Genomic DNA, 19,247 nt, shown 5'->3' on the forward strand with positions numbered 1-19,247 from the left:
GCTATTCACGCATATTGTGGAAAATAAAAAGGAATGATGACGTACTCAACTCGCAACAGTGCCACTTACATGTCACTACACAAATTAGGGTTTTCATTTCATTTCATTTCATTTATTTTTCCCTTAAAGGCCCGAGGGCATTACATAAGGGGGGAGCAAACTCAAGATTTGTACGAACAAGACAAGAACACTACAAAGAAAGAAAAAAAAAATAACATTGAGAAGGAATAGAGATGTACAACAGGTAAGGGGCGTCGAAAAGGTTATACAATATGTAACAAGTAAAAAAAAATTTAACACATGAGTAAACAAAGGCTAAGGAATGAAAAAAAGCAAGGACACTTGTCTGTCTCAAGCACAACATATAATTGAAAAGATTGCACTCACGAAAAATGGTCCTTTAGTATTTCACGGAATGATTTGCGATTAGTGCATGATACAATGGTGTTTGGCAGGGCATTCCATAGAGCTATTGCGTGCGGGAAAAAAGAAGAACTGAGTGCTAACGTGCGACAGTTGATGCGAGCGATGCTATGATTGTGGTTCAAGCGGCTAGACGTCCTATGGGGGGGTTCTAGTTTTGCGTGGCGTGAGCGCGGATGATAATAGAAATGATGCAGAAGACAGAGGCGAGATATGATGCGGCGTGACACGAGCGATGGAATGGAGACGGACTGTTTCAGTGCAGTGATGCTGGTTTTTCTTGAATAGGAAGATGTTATAAAGCGGATGGCGCGGTTCTGTACGGCTTCGAGGTCGGCGGCGAGATAAGCTTGCGATGGATGCCAAATGGATGACGCATATTCTAATTTCGGGCGAATGAATGTCATGTATGCTAGTTTCTTTATTTCAGGGGATGCGTCCTTCAAGTTACGTCGTAAGTAGCCGAGTGTGCGTGAGGCTTCTGCGCAAATGTTTTGAATGTGGGTTACCCATGATAGTGATGGTGTTAGGTGGAGGCCAAGATATTTGTATGATAATGTGGGGTCGACAAGAAGTGAACCAATGCTGTACTGATGAGGATTCATAGTGCGTTTTCTCGTGAAAGACATAGATTTGCACTTGCTAATGTTTAACGACAGGAGGGACGTATTACACCATGACGCGAGTGTGTTAAGATCGGTTTGAAGTAAAGATGAATCATTGGCCGCCTCAATAACTCTGTATATGACGCAATCATCTGCAAAAAGCCGTAAATTAGAGTTTATGTTATAAGGGAGATCATTAATGTAAATGAGGAATAGAAGCGGTGACAGTCCAGCGCCTTGAGGGACCCCTGATGTTACGCTGGTGAAGGGTGAGTGGCTATCGTTTGCGGAAGTGAACTGCTTGCGTCCTGAAAGAAAATTTTCGATCCAGTGGATTAGGTTGGCGGGAATTCCTAGCAATGAAAGCTTTGGTTAAACCAGGGTTTGGTTAAACCTGTCCACAGCCTTTGGCTGAATGAAGACATTAGAAATATACCTAATATAATATAATAGAATAAGAAATATAATAGACCAGTATAAAATTGTGACTTGTGGAGTTTAACGCCCCAAAGTGACCCATGGGTTACCAGGAACAACGTAGTGGAGGGCTCTGGATTAGTTTAGACCATCTGGAGTTCTTTAACGTGCACTGATATTGCACAGCACACAGGTGACTTTTGCGTTTCGCCTTCATCGAAACACAGCCACCACAGCCGGGATTAAAGCTGGGTTCTCCCACTCAGTAGCCAAGCACCCCAAACCGTGAGCCACGGATTTATAATTTTGCATAAAAAGCAAAACAAAAAAATCAGCTGCTTCTTTCTATTGGGAGTTAACAAATTTATGCTTCCTTGAATTAATGCTATATATGTGAACACTGCTTCAGACTGTGGTGTGAAAAGCAGGAATGCAAAACCACCAGCACCATTTTTACAATCACAACAATAAAACGCAGTTTTAGGCATCTTCACATGATTCTCTTAACTAAGAAGCTCACACAGCTTGCCAACTAGACTGATGCCTGGCATCCAGTGATTGAAAGAAAGTTCAATTCCTTCCTAAATGTGCTTTTGAAAACTTCAACCAGTAATGTACCTGGCATCTTCAGAAAGAGAACCCAAGGCAAAAAAAAAATCCTTACTTCAGGTGACGGTTCAGCTCCTCAATGTAATTTTTTTGGTCCAATACTGCTGTCATACTTGCTGGTTCCACACTGTAAAGAGGGAGTTGGATGAGAAACAATACACTTCAAGCCGGCAATGTAGCCTTTTTTTTTCTCTTCTCAAAGGTCCCTGAACTACACTTAGCCAAAAACTATGCCATCACTAAGTTCTACAAGCTACTCAAGAAGCATTTCCCTCTTTAACATTTCAAGACAGTCCCCAGTAAAAAAGTTTCAAACTTTTAAATCTAGCTAGTTGCAGGAATCGTAAGCAAATCCACTCGGCTCCCTGCCCACTGTTCCCATCTTCCTGAATGATTACCCTTGTCCCAGTGCAAGAGGCTTCTGCACGTTTTCTGAAAGGTGTGAGAGCACTCAGGCTGCGGCATGTTTTCAAAGCTGTGAACACATGTCAAACCTATTCACCACACTGGCGCTACTTTAAATGTGCATGTGTTTGCTACACCATAATCTCAAATATTGGTTACTCTGACTTTGTATACTCTGCATCCGTGAGCACAGCAGTCTCCCGCACAGTTTCTTACAGTCAATGCAGAACACTTATGCTGTCGATGCCACAATGCCATCATTACACCGCTACTTAGTGCACACAAATTATTGTTTGCGTGTGCAGACTCATTGTGATGCATTAAGCAGTAATAGTTGCCCATAATCATGTGTTCCAGACATTCTGCACATTTCCTCACAATGTCCGAATCTGTTCAGGGCCCTTAACATTGGACTCTCTAAGGTGTTTAGCAAGTTTTTTCACTGCCTACTACTGTTCTCTAAAGGGTAACTCTCACTCACTAGCAAATAATTATAGAAATCAGCCCATGTAAAAGAAAGTTAATCCATTTATAAAACGCAAGGCACTACAAGACCAAAGGGTCAGAAAAAATAACGCTGCACAAGCCCATTTCATCACCTAGTGCCAAACTGGCTGCTACCAATCAGTACTGTGTCTAGTACACATGGAATGGAAGCCAGCATGCTATGGGTGCCTTGCCAAAGTAGCCTTCAGTGAAATGGTATAGCTGCATTTTGTAATGGTGTCATCATTTCAATGGTCAGCTGTACTGGGCGTGAGCTCCACCACTGGAGTGAATGGTGCTAGTGTGGACCTTGTGCCACAAGGGGTATCATGAGACTCCTTTTACTTGCAGATCAGAGGGTGCTGGAAAGGATTTCTGCGCTTTAAAAGACACAGGTCGCACTCTTCTGTTTATTTTGCCATGTTAGCAAAACCCCTGCATTGCACATTGCGGTCATGTGTTGTTGTGGTAACAGCAACACATTATTTATGAGTCTGTCATGGTGGTTTCTCAGTGCCTCGGTGCCAAATGTAAATGACCGAGCTCTGTGCCAGCTTCAATTTCGATTCAAAAGATGAAAAAAAAATCATGGTTACTTACACTAAGAATTGGCAAAAAGCAACTGTCGGGGGAGCAGCAATCATTTCAGTGAGCAAGATTACGTTCATGTGTCACTGAACTGCTTAGTAAGTAGCAACCCATGCCAAAAGAGCTGGCTGAAACATGCCTCCACAATTTAAGCACTTAAAGATAGCTCTGTGCCATCCAGGAACTGGTATCATCCCTACTACCCTACTCGACTACTCTAAATTAGTTGAAGAGAGCAATCGAACGCACTGCTTCCGCTGGCACAAACTGAAACCGACTGGCCCTAGTTTGATTTGTACTGTACATATATGGCTTGGAGTTCTGCACAGCTCAGCATCTGCCACATAGAAATTCTCTTTTAGCCAAGGTTTAGTGATCTAATGACCGTCACCGGCAATGCATGCACTAAATGACAGCTGGGGAATGTTGGCCACTGCACCGTTTTAGCAGCGGATAAAACTTGCGGTGTTATTTTGTGACAACTCGCTCTCTCAGCAGGAATGCTTTGTTGCCAAAAAAGTCAATTTAATGCCTCAGATGGACAAAAACTAAATGGCCTGAGAAGCATTGCAAAGCAGGACAGCGACACACGTGATCACCCTTCCAGCGTCATGCGGGCACTGCTGAGAGGTTGCACCGCGGTATGCACTAACACCCAACAGGCACTGTGAGTGGGGCAGGCATGAACATAGCATGGCTCCTGAAGTACTTTGGGTGCAAGTAGGATCAGGAGGTTTACATATTTTTTTAGCCTTGCGTCTCCCCTTGGAGGCCCTTATCTACACCCTTTTCTTTTCTTTCTTTTTTTTTCTCTTCTGTTTGTCACGGTATTTTCAGAATACACAGCAGTTTCAAAAAAAAGTTTGAAGTGGCCCAGTGATTTGTATCCTTTTGTTGCGAAAGCAACACTACGCAAGTCGCTGAGTCATTTCGCGGAGCTGTGGAAAGGCCATACTGCGCATGCACGACGAGCAGGGACGTCACACAGCGCACAGCTGGCGCGCCGCCACCGTTGCTGCGCGGGTGACTCAGAGGTGCCGCCACCATGTTCGCCAGTTGCACATGCGCAGTAGCGGTGCATAGCTAGCGTGCCGGGGCCGCCGCCGCTGCCGAGCGCTCTCCATCGCCTCTCTCTCTCTCTCCTCGTTGCTCTCGCAATCCTCCAGGTTCAACCAGAGCTAAACCACTGCCAATTTTTTTATATGGTTCTAGTGCTTCTCCATCATTTTCCTCTGCAAGACGCTACCCATGAGGTGTTGTTTTGTGGGCTCATTTGCAGAGCATGCAGGAACAAATTCGATGCTGGAAGTCCGACCAGCTCCCCCCATATTTGCCCATGTCACAGCCTCTGACAACAATTTCCATTAGATTTCTACATAACCAGCTCATAACATGTATTTCTGATGTAGATTAAAATATTAAAGATAAAAATTTCAGCACTTAGGCTGGGTGTTGAGGCTAACCAAGACACACACCCTAGACAAACTAAACATAAATCTACATGCTTTATGTGTGTCACAGGGCCCCTTTAAAGGCACTATTCCTGATAAGGATTGCCGAGTAAAGAAATAATGATGGCCAGTATCCCGGTCATGCCAAAGGCAGTGTAAACCACATGCTGACTGCGTTACTGTGTATATTATTAAAAATCATGAGCAATTTTATTAACAGAGTAATTATCATTCAAACATGATATCATTAATATAACTTCAATTGATTAGACTTCTCTCCTTGACTTGATATTGAGAAATCACATGACCAACAAACATGTGTTTGTTTATCTTTTCATAACAGAATTCTCTGTAATAACAAAACTTATTTCTATGCTCTAAGCAGGCCTGTATTAGCACTGTTCACATGAAAAACAATAAGGGCCTCAATCACAATCATACTAACCAGCACGGCACCAGACCTTTAGCTTTTACTGACAGATGCAGGGTCTATCTGACTTTCCAATACAAAATTGGACGAAAGTCTGAGTAGGAGCTAGAGACATTATTACAGAAATACAAAGAAACAATCACAGGCAAGACAGCAACTCACCCTTCAGCAGATGAATCAGTGTGAGCATTTTCCCGAAGGTAAAGGCCAAAGTCAATGACTCCTTGCTAGAATTGGCAAAAGGAAAGTAGCTGCAAATGCGAATCTTGGAAGCCAGGTGTCATCGACAAAGATGATTACACATGCAGCTGCGTATTCACTCCTAGATCCCTAGTTACACAAGACAATATACGGCACTGCAAATTATTTTCAAGATTAAAAGACACTCCACAATTATACAGGAAAAATAACCATAAAAATATAACACATCTCAAAAATTTTTTAACCTCTCTGCTATTTAAAAATACATTACATTTTTAACTGACCAATTACACAAAGCAATGTTCAGCTTATCAAGTGGATTTGAATAAGGAAAAACCCTGATAACTGGAACCTTCAAAACAGTTATTTGAACAAGGCTCCTCTGTAGCACAGAAAGATTCCAGTAAAACCTTTCTGCAAAGGCAATCCCTATGCTCAGCTCGGTACCTCGGTAGCATGTACAGATGAAGAAAAAAAAAAAGTTAGGGATCACTGCAGCGACCCGCAATGGGAGAATGCGAAAGCGTTGACTCCTCGGCACTCATCGCCTCTCTTTATCATATTCTTTTTGTTTGTTAACTAATTTAACAACTGAATTAGTGTAATTATCATATGCTTTAATTAAAGATCAATTTATTTACTCCGATTATACCTTCTTTTATCTCAATCAACCATTTTGGTTTTTAAAATTTGGCGCAGTGGTTGCTTTCCTGCCCATTTACTATATCCCCGTCCAGCCTATTCAACCGTCCAATGGTTTTTGCTGATAATTAATTAATCTATGTCATTGAAACTTTGGTCAATTAATTATCACTCATCAAATTTATTTCAATTCATTTCAACCTTTATTTTTACTCTTTTGCCTATTTTTCCACTATTCTGTCGTCCATAGCTGTTTTCCCGCCCACTCAATTTATCAATGTCCAGACAATTTCACAGTTTTTTCAACACTTTCGGCTCTAGTTAATTAACTAATCGTCCTATCAACATGATTTTTTTCTTGAGCAGCATCCTCACATCATCCTCTTTTGATTACAACCACTCGTTTAATGCTACTACCTCTTCTGAGAAGGTCACAACTGCTGCGGACACGTTTTGGTGACACATACCCCGCCGACATAGCCTAGAAATGCTTTCACATTAAAACAAAAAACAAAAAAAAGAGAAAAAGCGACATGATTCAGCAGTGTTTTCTGCCAGCAATGTGGTTCATTCAATTCCCTCAGAGACATCCAGAATTCATGATCAACCTCAAAAATAATGACGTGTCCTACTCTGTGCTGCAGAATAACAAGGGATGTTTTAAATATTAGAAATATAAAACAACAGTAATATAAAATATAATATTACCAATAATACAGAAATATAAAATAATGATAAACTAAGCCAGACAATAATAGACCATTATTACTATGGTGCAAAGCACATAAGAACCAGAGACAGGCGATTAGAATGCCAAGGCAACACCAAGCTCACTACTAGTAACCTGTTGTTGTATTCCAAAGCACACAGGGACTAGAGGTGAAGAAAAGGAGAGCAGGTCAAAACATTTACTTATATATACAGTATCACCATCAGATTATGTGGCCTAAGGTTCAGTGTGCCCAGCGATAAATGTGTAAAATATATAATCATTCTGCATTGTTTTTACTGTCAAAGCAGTACTAGTGTGATAATGCAAAAAAGGTGGCATCTGCCTGTCTGTAGCCTCGGAGAGTGAAGACTCCCCCGCCAGACGCATCAGCTATCTCCCCACCGCACCCCCATAGAGGGCTGCCTACACATCCACTGCCACCCTCGATCCACCTCCCCACCCCCCTTCCACCCACCTTCACGTTTCAGAGGCAACATCCACCACCCACCCAACTCAACCCTCCAGCAGTACCATCCACCACCAACCCACCTACCTTCACCCTCCACAAGGCATCCACCCATTAGAAGCTCATGCAGCAGTGGAATGAAAAAGTGATACCAAAATCGAATTCAAAGATGCAGTGGGAAAGCCAGCTGCCCTCCAAACTCCTCATCCCACCCTCTACCTAGGGGGCTGCCCACCGACCTACCACCACAATTGACTCACCTCCCCACCCCACCACCACTCACCATCACGCTTCAAAAAATTATGTTGCACAACTGAAAACTTGACTTAGCATAAAAGTCATTTATCAGAGTAAAAGCATCAAAGTAATCATCCAGGGTAAATCCAAATGCTTTCACTGAACTGTCCCATCAAATGTCCAATCGTCCTGTAAATCTTTTATACAGAAGTCTTCCTTACACTTTTGGCTGCAATAATACTACATACTTTTTAGCAGAATGAAGGTATAGCCATCATAGAATAGGCATTCGTTCTGGAGTAAGCAATAGTTCTCTACAATTACAAAACATGCACTAAGGACACCAACTGAGCTTAATTAGAACAATTCTCACTTGCAGATTGGAACATATCACACAACTCTTGCCTGCTGTTAAGAATGTGCTCTAGAAAAAAACATTTTTCCTCTATATTTGTCTACAGTAGGTACAATAAGCAAACAGAACTACAGAACATAGGACATGAATGCCAGTACTGCACAGTAGCTGGCCTTCTGAAAACATTAGGTGGGTACCTAGCTGACTGCAAAAGGAAAAGGTATGCACCTTGCAACAATGTAACAAGAGTAGGTTGCAATATATAGCAGTAAGCAACTACATGTACCAAAGAATGGCAAGGCCTAGAAGAACAATATATTTGCATTTCCTTTCCTTGTTTCACCAGCCCTCTTCTCTACGATGGACTTTAGATTTAGCTGCTGTGGTCAATATAGCTCTTGTCAACAATAAAAAGTAACATTCCCCTATGCTTTTCTTGGTTTCAAAGACTGTTGGCGCCTTTCATTATATATTGCCTCATCCACAACCATAGCCACTCGGTGGCTCCTCATAACAACGTTCGTGTGGGACAAGTTTTTCTTTTAGAAGGGGATAAAGATCAGCACAGGCCATCGCTCTGCCCTTGTCTTTCCTTTTTCACCCGGGGCTCACCCCCTTAAAGCCTGTAATATCTAACATGTTGTGTACAAGTTGCTATGTGACAATATCCTTTCAAGCCTATCATCTCTCCTATTCTCATCTGCTCATAGCGTAGCAAGTGTCCCAGTTCAGGCAGCCTTGATGCCATAGGTAACATAAGAAGGCTCTTGCACAGCTGCCGCTTTCCACCTTTAACCATGTTCCATGTGGCCCTTGTGGTGTAACAGGTCATACCTCGTCCACTATGGTTGGGAGTGCCAGTGGTGAACAATTTCTCAAGGTTAAGCTACAGCTAACATGGATATGCCTTCAAAAGTAGAAGGCAAGATAGCTCTCTAGCTCCCATAGTAACTCAGTTGATAAAGAAACATATGCAAAACGCAGTGGTAAGCGACTTTTGCTCCCATTAATGGCATGCGGTGGTCGTGCTTTCTACTCCCACTAAAATTATCTCCTATCAAATATTATTACTTGATTTCCTTCTCCAATCAACCAAAATGATAATAACTTGGCTTCTTTTATGCATGAAATGTGCTTCTAACACACAAACGAGTCAACAGCATCATGTGAGAAGCATGACGAAAATGCACACCTGTGAGTCAAGGTCCTCTTCCTTAACACAGAGATTACAGTCAATCACATTCAGTCCAACCAGAAGGCCCCCAATCACAACAGCTTCTTCAGACAGGATCAAGGCATCATCCTCATAGAAGTCCCTAAGAAAAATTTCACTCTTGAAGTTCAGCACACAAAATTAGTAGTGTAGCAAAAAAGGAACACTCAACTGCTTAATTTGACTACAACAAAAAACATTAAACACTCATACAGGACAACGAGCACCAATTTTGCAATCATACAGCCCTGACCACATATGATATACTGTCGCCAACCTTACTGAGATGCAGTACAGGCTCTATACCTTAAATGCCAACTTCAGGGGATTTTTTTTGCACATTTTGAGTTGATAATCCCTTCAGATTCCTTAGAGTCCCCTCGCTCCAGTACAAAAACTGTTTTTAATAATTCCAAGCAGAAATATTTAAAGAGAACCAAAACCAGGAAACCAAAACTGGACTTTGACGAAATGAAGATGTCACAACACCACGACAGACTATCCTATGACATCACGGGTGCTTTCACAAAACCTATTATGTGCACATTTACTGGCCAAACTGGCGACTATAAGCGAGAACTTGGGTCGTTGTCTGCCTCAAATGGCCAAAAGCCAGCTCGAAATTTTGTCCTTCAGCAAATGCAGAACGCATATCAACAGCCGTGCGTCCAGTGACATCATACAAGCAAGATTGCTAAGAATCTCCCCAAAAGAGGCCACGAAAAGGGAAATTTTAAAATTAGTTTGCGCAGCAACAACACACCACCCAGCTGCGAAATTTCGCACAAAGGACCAGAAAATTATAGAGAACGTACTATGAAAGTTTCAGTAAAATCAGAGTAGGTAGAAAAAATGCCAGAGTTGGCCTTTAATATTCGCAATATTTATTATCCATTTGTTATTGCACCAATAGGCTTTCCAAATTAAATTTAGCCAAAAACAAAAATCAATACAGCGACAAACTCTACGCTAATAGAACCCCGGTTTTGTTGTTAACAGCCACACGTCCAAATCCCGAGTATTTGACTGTGCCTCATAAATAATCAATAAAACTGAGCAAACAAACTGTTGGACAACCGATTCAATAACCCAGGTGTCAAGTAAAAAGCTGTAGGCAGTGTTAAGAAACATCCAAATGAGGTGCTTCTGACAGGCCATGTTTTGGGAGATTCTTTATTTCATCCTGATGAAAATTCCATGAAACATTAAATATATTATTTTACGGCAATAACATGAGCGCATGCAATGACTGAAGCATCGTCAAACACATCAAAACAATGAACTGGCTGCATCACTGACAAGTTTACCCTGAAAGGGCATTACGCCTATGCAGACTATTTAGTTGCTACTCGTGTAGCTGGTTCATGTGTGATCAACAAAACAAACTTTTTAATGAAATTTTCCACAAGACACAACCTCCTTAGCCTACCTTGCTGTACAAGGATACAATTTAGAACCCTGACCACTTTGCTATTAACTTCATTAGAATTGGTATGAAAAGAAACACAAGAGTTGGACAAGCACAAAAAGAGGAGGATAGGAATCAAGTCTGTACATGCATACATTGCGTCAGCTAAAGGAGAAAATCCAAGGAAATTAAGCAGGTCACTTACCTAAGGAGCTCATCCTTTTTGTCAATAACTAAGCGAAAATAGTCAGCAAGCTTCTTCTGCATCAACGCAAGCCTCAGCCATGCTCGGGCTCTGCCCAACTGACTCCTGCATGAAGTGGAACGATAAAGCATAAACACCAAAATGCAGTGCAAAACCGGGAACATGCTCTCTAAAAAAAAGGTCTGAAAAAACATAGATTTGATCAGTGTGTGTCGAAAGTGAGAAAGGTTACAGGCATACACACACAGACTTTCCTCCTTCGCACGATGAATTATGAATGTGGTCGTACTAATAGCCACAGAATATGCTTCTTAATAAATATGAGGTGTGGAAGCGCAAAGACACAAGGACACAGGCAGAGAAGTGGACGGTCTTTGTGTCGCTGCGCTTCCCCACCTCACCATGACCTACCAACAGTCTCAAACTGCCATGCTTTTCGGCTTTTCAATACACAGCAAAAATAATGCAGTAACATTTCAGTGGTGCGATATATTACTGTTGTGAAGATACCGGTTTGTTCTGGCATTCCCGCAGCTACTGCTGGCACTGAAATAAACTGGCACGTGGGGTTTGTGATATGTTTATTTGTTTCATAGAACAACACATTAACATTCTGTTCTCCCAGAAAACAGCATGACCTCGCGAGAAAACACCTTGAAAAACGGCGGCTTGTGCCGTGAAGCTCCCCATGTAATAAGCGCGTCTATTTTTCCGCTGCTAGACCACAAGGACATTAGCTCTTTATATTAATTCAACAATATATGAAATCCGTACCACAGCCAGGTTTAAGAGTCCCTATACATTCGTACACAAGCTGCGCAGCAGTGGTTCGCCCTACGCACCAATGCTGTTAAAGACGGCTGCGAAGGCCAGGAATGGCAGCAGTCCTAGTGGTGCCAACTGTCGTGGATAGAGCGAACTGTGCTATGTAAACGGTCTATAGCACATCCCTGATCAGATGCCAAAGCTCCCCCACCCCCCCCTCAATATGCTTCACCAGATTTCTCCCATGTGTAAAGAAAGCACTGCTGCTTGCATCTCTAACATTCCAGTGCTCTATGAAAAATTAGTTACTTAGTTATATGGGGTTTTATGGCACATAAGCAACTGTGGCTATCATGCGCCAAACACAAGGTTAGATGATGTTATATTAAGTGTATAGATGCTACATTATATTATGCTCTATGAAAAATGTAATTAACAATAAAAATTCTAGCTTAGTCAGCTCTTATAAAAATGCGTTATATAAAGCTGGTACAATTTTCCACCGTGCGCAAGTCACTTTTCTGAAATGCCGTGGCAAACCACAGCCACAGAAACTGCGAAAGTGGAATGAATATTGCCATTTATGCTCCTTTTAGAACCATGGCCACCATGACAAAGAGCAACTGATCATTAGCAGACAATGTTTACAGTTATCTGCTCATTCAGCACAACGCTTAGAGAAAAAAGTTTTGCCCACAGTATATAACCGTGCTAGAGTTGGCGGCCACCACAAAGACTACTGCCGATTGCAGCCACAAATGTGACAATATTTCATTAAATGCAAGCCTACAACACTGCACCCAGCTACACTCAAATGAGTCAGTATCCTAAACAAAATTTCTGGTGAAACTAAATTTGTAGCTTGCAAGAGCTATTATCAGATTAGAAAAATGAATCAATAAGCTGATCTCTTCATCAATACTCCCAATAGCATTACGTGGTTGTAATAGATTTCAGTGGTGAGTCCTTACCAATATAAAATTTCTAGCCACAGAACAGAGATGACTGCGTGGTGTCAACATGCACAAGCAGCAATAAAAATAAAGCATGCCAGCAACTAACTTGACGGTTGGCAGATCTCGCACACTGGTCGTGATGTCAGCAGCTTCAGGCACAAACTTCTCAACTGCTTCAAGAACATTCCACAGTTCCTTCTTGGGTCCCAAAATGCCTTTTTTGGCTGCAGGAAATAACACGAGAGAACATTACTGTCCAAATCTCATCATGCACAACCTGCCTCCCAGTCCAGATTACAAAGGTTACCACCACCCTCAAAATAAGCAGAAATTTCAGCTGATGGACAGCAGCCCAGTTTCAGTGCTTCTGCAAGCTAATTAACACGGATTACAACATTCAGCAAGATGGTGGTGGTGGTGGCGAAACTTTATTACAACAAATACAGAGGAGCGACCCGAAGCCGCCCCCCCGCTTAAACAACCGCTATCCCTTGGGCAGCAGCAGCGTCTTCAGCCAGCTAGAGTTTAGTTTAGTTTATGGGGTTTAACGTCCCAAAGCGACTAAGGCTATGAGGTACGCCGTAGTGGAGGGCTCCGGAAATTTCGACCACCTGGGGTTCTTTAACGTGCACTGACATCGCACAGTACACGGGCCTCTAGAATTCCTCCTCCAAAGAAATTCTAGCCGCCGCGGCCGGGATCGAACCCGCGTCTTTCGGGTCAGCAGCCGAGCACCATAACCACTGAGCCACCGCGGCGGCATTCAGCCAGCTAGAGGAGCCTGATCTGTGTCCTCGGGTCGGAGCTGAGGATTAGAGCCTCCCAATGATCAGAGTCGGTAATGAACTGATTCGCGGGTAGGGACTGCGGGCAGTTCCAGGTCATATGATTTAGAGCAGTTTTGCTATTCACAATTCTTTCATTTGTCTGAGTAGGGTCCTTCCGAATAGAAGCTACACAACTGGGGATTTGGATAGGTGTTAGTTTGAAGCTTATGCCAGGTTTTGGCCTGTTGACTGGAGAGCATTTTATCTGCTAGGGGGAATGAGACATTTGGTAATGAGGGATGACAAAGCACCACAAGCAGAGCTCCCTGCTTTTCAAAATTATCAAAAGTCAGCACTAAGTACAAAGCTTTGAAGTGTGCAGCACATTTCTCTTTTGCAGGCACCCCGCACATCTAAACGCACATCCAAACATGAGTAGTGGAATGTTTGGTGTTCACCAACTCAACTTTTACACTGCAAAAATTCTCCATAGTGGCAGAAGATTTCTTCATCGAAACATCTAGAATGTTGAATAAGCAGAGGTTAAAAGTGCAAATATCAAGCAACATGCACCTGCATGAATGTATAATCCGGTTTACATCTCTCACTTTGTATTAATACACTTTTGTCAAGGCGATCTAACCTCAGAACTAAGGAACAAAAAAAAAAGAGGCCACAGGACACTTATGCACTATATGCCATTTTATATCACAAATAAAAACCTTGCACTTTGGTATGGACAAAATATACCAAGTAAAAGAATTTACAGGGTACACACAGAAAGTTTTTCAGTGTTCGTTTTTTTTTTTGCTAAGCAATCATGAAAATCAGTTCAGTGGGTTCGGCGACATCACAGCAATTGGGGCAAGTGCACACTTGATGTTACTCAATGCGCGTGGAAAATGCCTTACCAGCTCTTCAAACAACATTAAAAAAAATATCAAATTATGCTCCGCTTAATGCCAGTGACTGAAACTTGCTAGAAGGTATCGCCTTACACTCGTGAAACAAATCATACTGCTCATTTGCATTCAAAATTTTGTGTCTGTACCCGTTTCAGTGTGTTTAAATTGTATGAGGAAAAAAAAAGTAGGATACTATACACACGCCTAAAATGGTTTAACTAGAGGTCTTTAATGCTGCCTCAGGAACGGATGTCAAATGTTACAAGTAAATCAGCCACCTAATGAAATATAATTAGAGCTCTCAGCAAGATGTAGAGCTCTCGTTGAGCGTCAGCTGCAATCACCCATTACAATAATGTCACAAAAATGCCAATTTCTTTGAACAACTAAAAAGCTCGCCTACTAGGTCACTTTCAATATTTAAGAAGAGGAGGAAGCCATACTCACGCTTTAAGCCGTGTCTCAGAACATGCTCAAGCAGGATAAAGAAATGCTGCAAAGGAGGATGGTCCGAGTCGAGCATACGCCCAAACTTGAGAGATGATTCTATGAGCTCTTTCACAACAAGTTTGGTCAAGTTGAGCAGGTTGGAACGCTCTATAGCCACAGGATCTCGATCTGGAGTTTAAGCAGACATGAGCAACATCGAAAAGCACACACAAGACAACGACAACAACCAAAAGACTCTTTGCAAGCAAACTTCCATGTGTTGTACATGATCAGATAGAAAATGGAATAGCAGACTCCTAGTGTCTACCAAACCGACCATTTAACCCCCCCCCCCCCCCCCCCTAGCTGCCTTTCCCTCTCCACTTCAGTTAAAGCCACTGTCTAGAGGAACTGAAAATGTCAAAAGTAAAAAGTAAAACACAGGAACACTGTATCACTGTGAACTGAAGCACTAGAAACTCCCACAGCCACCCCCAACCTAACGCTACTTTCCCCCATTATATGATTATCACATTTAAGAAAAAAATTAACAAAGTAAGAAGGCTGTCTGAATCTGCACTTATATAGTATCTATATAGAAACCACTTAGAATGTGAAATTTATGTCCATTCCCCACTTTCTGCTAATAAGTGCTTCCATTTCTCACACTGAGTACCATTTACTAGCTTGTATACTAGCTTGTGCACAGAATGCAAATTACAAAAAAATCCATCCCCACTATTTAATACAACACAACTGCTCAGCCTGTCCTACTACATACAGTACAGTGACCATATGGTGCTTGTATGACCGATTTTCCCCGAACTAATCAACCTTTAGATATTTCCTTCACTTCTCAAGGTATTTCCTTCAACTTCTCAAGCAATTTTAACATTGTCAAATGATTTGTGGGTTTCCAAGTTGATATACAGCCTCTGACTGCCAATTTCACATTATCAAAATATTAAATATCGACTGCATATCAAACAAAAGTTATGTTCTTTATTACAAACAAATAAAAAGACAAAGCAGCTTATTTAAAAGTATGTTTAGTCTCTATGTATCATTAATAAATGCCTAACAAAAGTCTTGCACACATACTGTGCCCAGTTTGCTGAAGCCCCCTTTTTTGCACATCCGCTTGTCCACAAACCTAACAATGACAACCTTAAGCAATGATCATATACAGCATCATGAAATATTAAAAATCAAATGAAAAAGGCACATAAGGTCAATAGAAAGCTCACAAATGACAGTGATTTAAAAACAAAACGATGATTTACACAGGCATCTGTATTTGTTCTCCCAGAGGCCATGAAAAACTGTCAAAAGTAACATTTTATGCTCACCACTTCGCTCAACACAATATTCAACATTACCTTAGGGTGAGAAACACCCTCCACAAAACTTCCTTTCACGTTCAAGAAGTACCACTTGGAAACTACTAAAAAACACAAGATATTGTGTGAGAAGTCTGCATACATTTTCTCCCAACACATTTGCTTCACAAATGTCAATGTGTTTTAGTCAAGATCAACCTGCTACGTTACAAAAACTATAAGCCTCACCAAAAACATAAATAGAAATTTCATATCTTTCATTGTAAATGTTCCAAAACAGTTAGAATTCTGCACCTCTCATAACTGCATAGAAATAATGAAATACATAGCACACCACATGGTACATAAAATATAGAAGCAGTCTATATTGCTTAAACGACTCACAAGAGCTTGTGAATTATACAACAGCAGAACACAAAGTTGGACACGTTGGTATGATAGCATGGTGCACTACATTCAACATGAAAAAATTACCAAAAATTCCCGGAATGTTGTCCAGAATAAGTGCAAAATGAAGATCTGCAAGCCATTAAAAGCATGACAAACCTAGGGATTTAATTTCATGAATGCCACCATATAACGCACTTTCAGAATCTTTACAGCAGTTTAGGTTTAACATTTCTTACAATTTAGTCACACCTATGCATATACACATTCATTTAACAGATATATTCAGAACACTCCCAGCCCTCATACTACATCACCTTGTTCTACATCTTTACCACTACAGATACAGTTATGCATTTCCATGCCAATCACTACATCCGCATGACAGACAAGACACAGAAAAACAGCTAAGAAGTCTATTCACGCTTCTGTTGACTTCCTAGAAATCACACAAGCACATATCAGCTCACAGAAATAGTTGGAAAAACCACTGCAATCAGATATTCAGAGGAGCAGCTAAAAGAATAGAATACAATGAAGAGAACAAAATGTGGCGTTACAGCAGAAAGAATATTGGACTGCTACTGCCTGCATGTCAGCTCTCACTATACAGTCGTGTCCCATTAATACGACCCTCGTTACTATAGACTACTTGAATTCTGGACAATTTTTCTGGAGACCAAACTTTTTCAAAGCATTTACGCCTCGTTAGTATGAAAAATCACAGTCGGACAATGTACAGGGCAAAAATGCACAGAGCCTGTTGGGGTTCATGTATTTCTGTCACGTTAGTATGGACAGCGATGAGAACCAAATCTCGCCTGGTGTTTGCTTTCCTGTAGTTTGGAAGTACGATACCAGCTAAAGGCAGTGGGAAAATGTAAATGCCTTAGCGACGGCCTTTCTTTTTATGTTTTGATGTCACAGAGCTGAGGCGCACACTTGCCGTTCCCTACGGTTTGTTAATTTCATGAACTGACGCGGAGAATGTGAAGCCTATTTCAACAGCCGCCAGTGACTAAGTACGGATATGTACTAGAGGTTTCTGGGAAGCAAACAGCTGTAGTAGAAGTAATGCCATCACCCCATGAGACACCATAACGCATGAGATGCACCAGTAGGGGTTTCAAACTGAGCCGCAATATTTAAAAGATAATGGTGACCAGAGTAAAGCATTTCGAACTCCCAAGGTTGCATCTAATTTCCACTTCACGGACTACTACTATGCACAGATGCAGAACGTAATTAAAAATTGTGTTTATTCTTTTTTTTATGATTCGTTATTATGGATGACTCGCGATATGGACAGTTTTCCATGAGAACCATAGTGTCCATATTAACGAGGCACGACTGTATAGGCACAGTACTGTCAAATACCACTACTCACAAAGAAGGTATCTATTCAAACCAATAATAAGCATGGCACAGCAAAAGCTTTTATCAGAGGAGCACATTTTTTCAAGAATGAACAAAACTTCTACAAAGGGGTACAATCCAAAGAGCCAAGGCCATGCCCAAATGAAGCACAGACCCTCGAAGGTATATGGCGTTGTCACAGCAAGCGGTTTTTGAGTGTCGAACTGGACGTCAGCTAGCTCCTTGAGGCATAGCCATTCCCCGTCAACCGAGACTCTGAAGTTGCAGAGGTAAATGGTGTCCTTGGCCATCGGCCGGCTGGATGCAATACTGTTAAGGGTCTCAAGTGACCACAGAAGACAACAAACAAAAAGAAATAGCAGTGTATAATAAAATTTAATTAGTCTAAAAATACTCACTTTAGCCAATGCAATAAAAGTATCTAAGTTCCCTATACAAATCCCAAGGCAGTAAGCAGAAAACAGCTAAAATTTTCAGCTGTTCACAAGGAAGGACTACGGATTTAGAAAAACTCATTTTTTGCATTGTAATTTTCACATATGCAAATATGAACCCAGCATCTATAGATACACTCTTCAAACTTGAGAACAGCAACAGAACATTACAGGCAAACTTTTGGCAGACAGGACATATCTGGCCTACCAAATTGCACCAAAGGCCATCACTGAGTGTGGGCAGAAATACAGCTCGCTTACTAGATAACAAAATATAAATACACAGAACGGAGTAACCAGACAACAATATGTTTAAATGTACGAAAAGAAAAATGACAGTAGCATAGTGAAATTTGTTCCATGAAGCACAAGTTAAAAATATGGACCGAACAAAATTTATAAAGAAACGAAAGTTTTGAAAAAATTATTAATACTTTATCAATAGCTAAAATATTAATATATTTCAGGCAAGAACAATAATAGCAAAGTGGTGTCAGAATATATCTATGGTGTTGGCTGCCCTGCAAAACACATGACAGCTGAAGATGAACAATGTAAAAAAGAAATGTGCATGCTACAAGAAAAAAAAAAGCTGTCTCGCATGTCAGTACAAAGTTGCACTGATGCAAGACTGCATGCTTCACATGAAATGTGCAGTGCAGTACAGTGTTCAATATATGTTGAAAAAATATAAGATGACATGTTGAAAATATAAGAACATTTCTGTGATGCTCACAAACCTCACTCAGCTGCTAAATTATTTTTCTTGCCCACCAAACAAATATGAACAACCGAAATCAAGGCACATCACAGACAATTTTGACTGCACTCGATACATATTGGTAGTCAGCACAACAGGAAACGAAATGTAAGAAAAATCAATTTATAAGGCACTAATCCTCACTACAACACATTACATAGTGTACTGAGAGATTCCCGCTAGTCACTGACGCAAGAAAGCATTTAATAGCTGCAGCCATTTTAAAAGACGAGGTTTGGCAGGATAATGTAAAATTCTATTGCAAGATATTCAA

At 41.2% G+C, this 19,247-nt stretch overlaps 1 protein-coding gene across 4 annotated transcripts in view; it reads right to left on the bottom strand.

Moving 5' to 3' along the window:
* The window catches only part of LOC149352395 (RUN and FYVE domain-containing protein 2), a 68,221-nt gene that overhangs the window by 46,020 nt on the left and 2,954 nt on the right, over positions 1-19,247 (bottom strand). For 3 of the 4 annotated variants that reach the window (XM_089581559.1, XM_089581557.1, XM_089581560.1), the window contains exons 2-8: positions 17,934-18,076; positions 14,694-14,864; positions 12,681-12,798; positions 10,854-10,958; positions 9,220-9,343; positions 5,577-5,641; positions 2,110-2,181 (exon numbers count right to left, since the gene is read on the bottom strand). In XM_089581559.1, the coding sequence (XP_089437685.1) occupies positions 2,110-2,181; positions 5,577-5,641; positions 9,220-9,343; positions 10,854-10,958; positions 12,681-12,798; positions 14,694-14,864; positions 17,934-18,076 (798 nt within the window). The remainder of the gene's footprint in view (positions 1-2,109; positions 2,182-5,576; positions 5,642-9,219; positions 9,344-10,853; positions 10,959-12,680; positions 12,799-14,693; positions 14,865-17,933; positions 18,077-19,247) is intronic. The other variant, XM_089581558.1, reaches the window with a different exon arrangement.

Source organism: Amblyomma mixtum, chromosome 3 (genome assembly GCF_055824585.1).
Source record: "Amblyomma mixtum isolate Tamu chromosome 3, ASM5582458v1, whole genome shotgun sequence".
NCBI classification, from domain to species: domain Eukaryota; kingdom Metazoa; phylum Arthropoda; class Arachnida; order Ixodida; family Ixodidae; genus Amblyomma; species Amblyomma mixtum.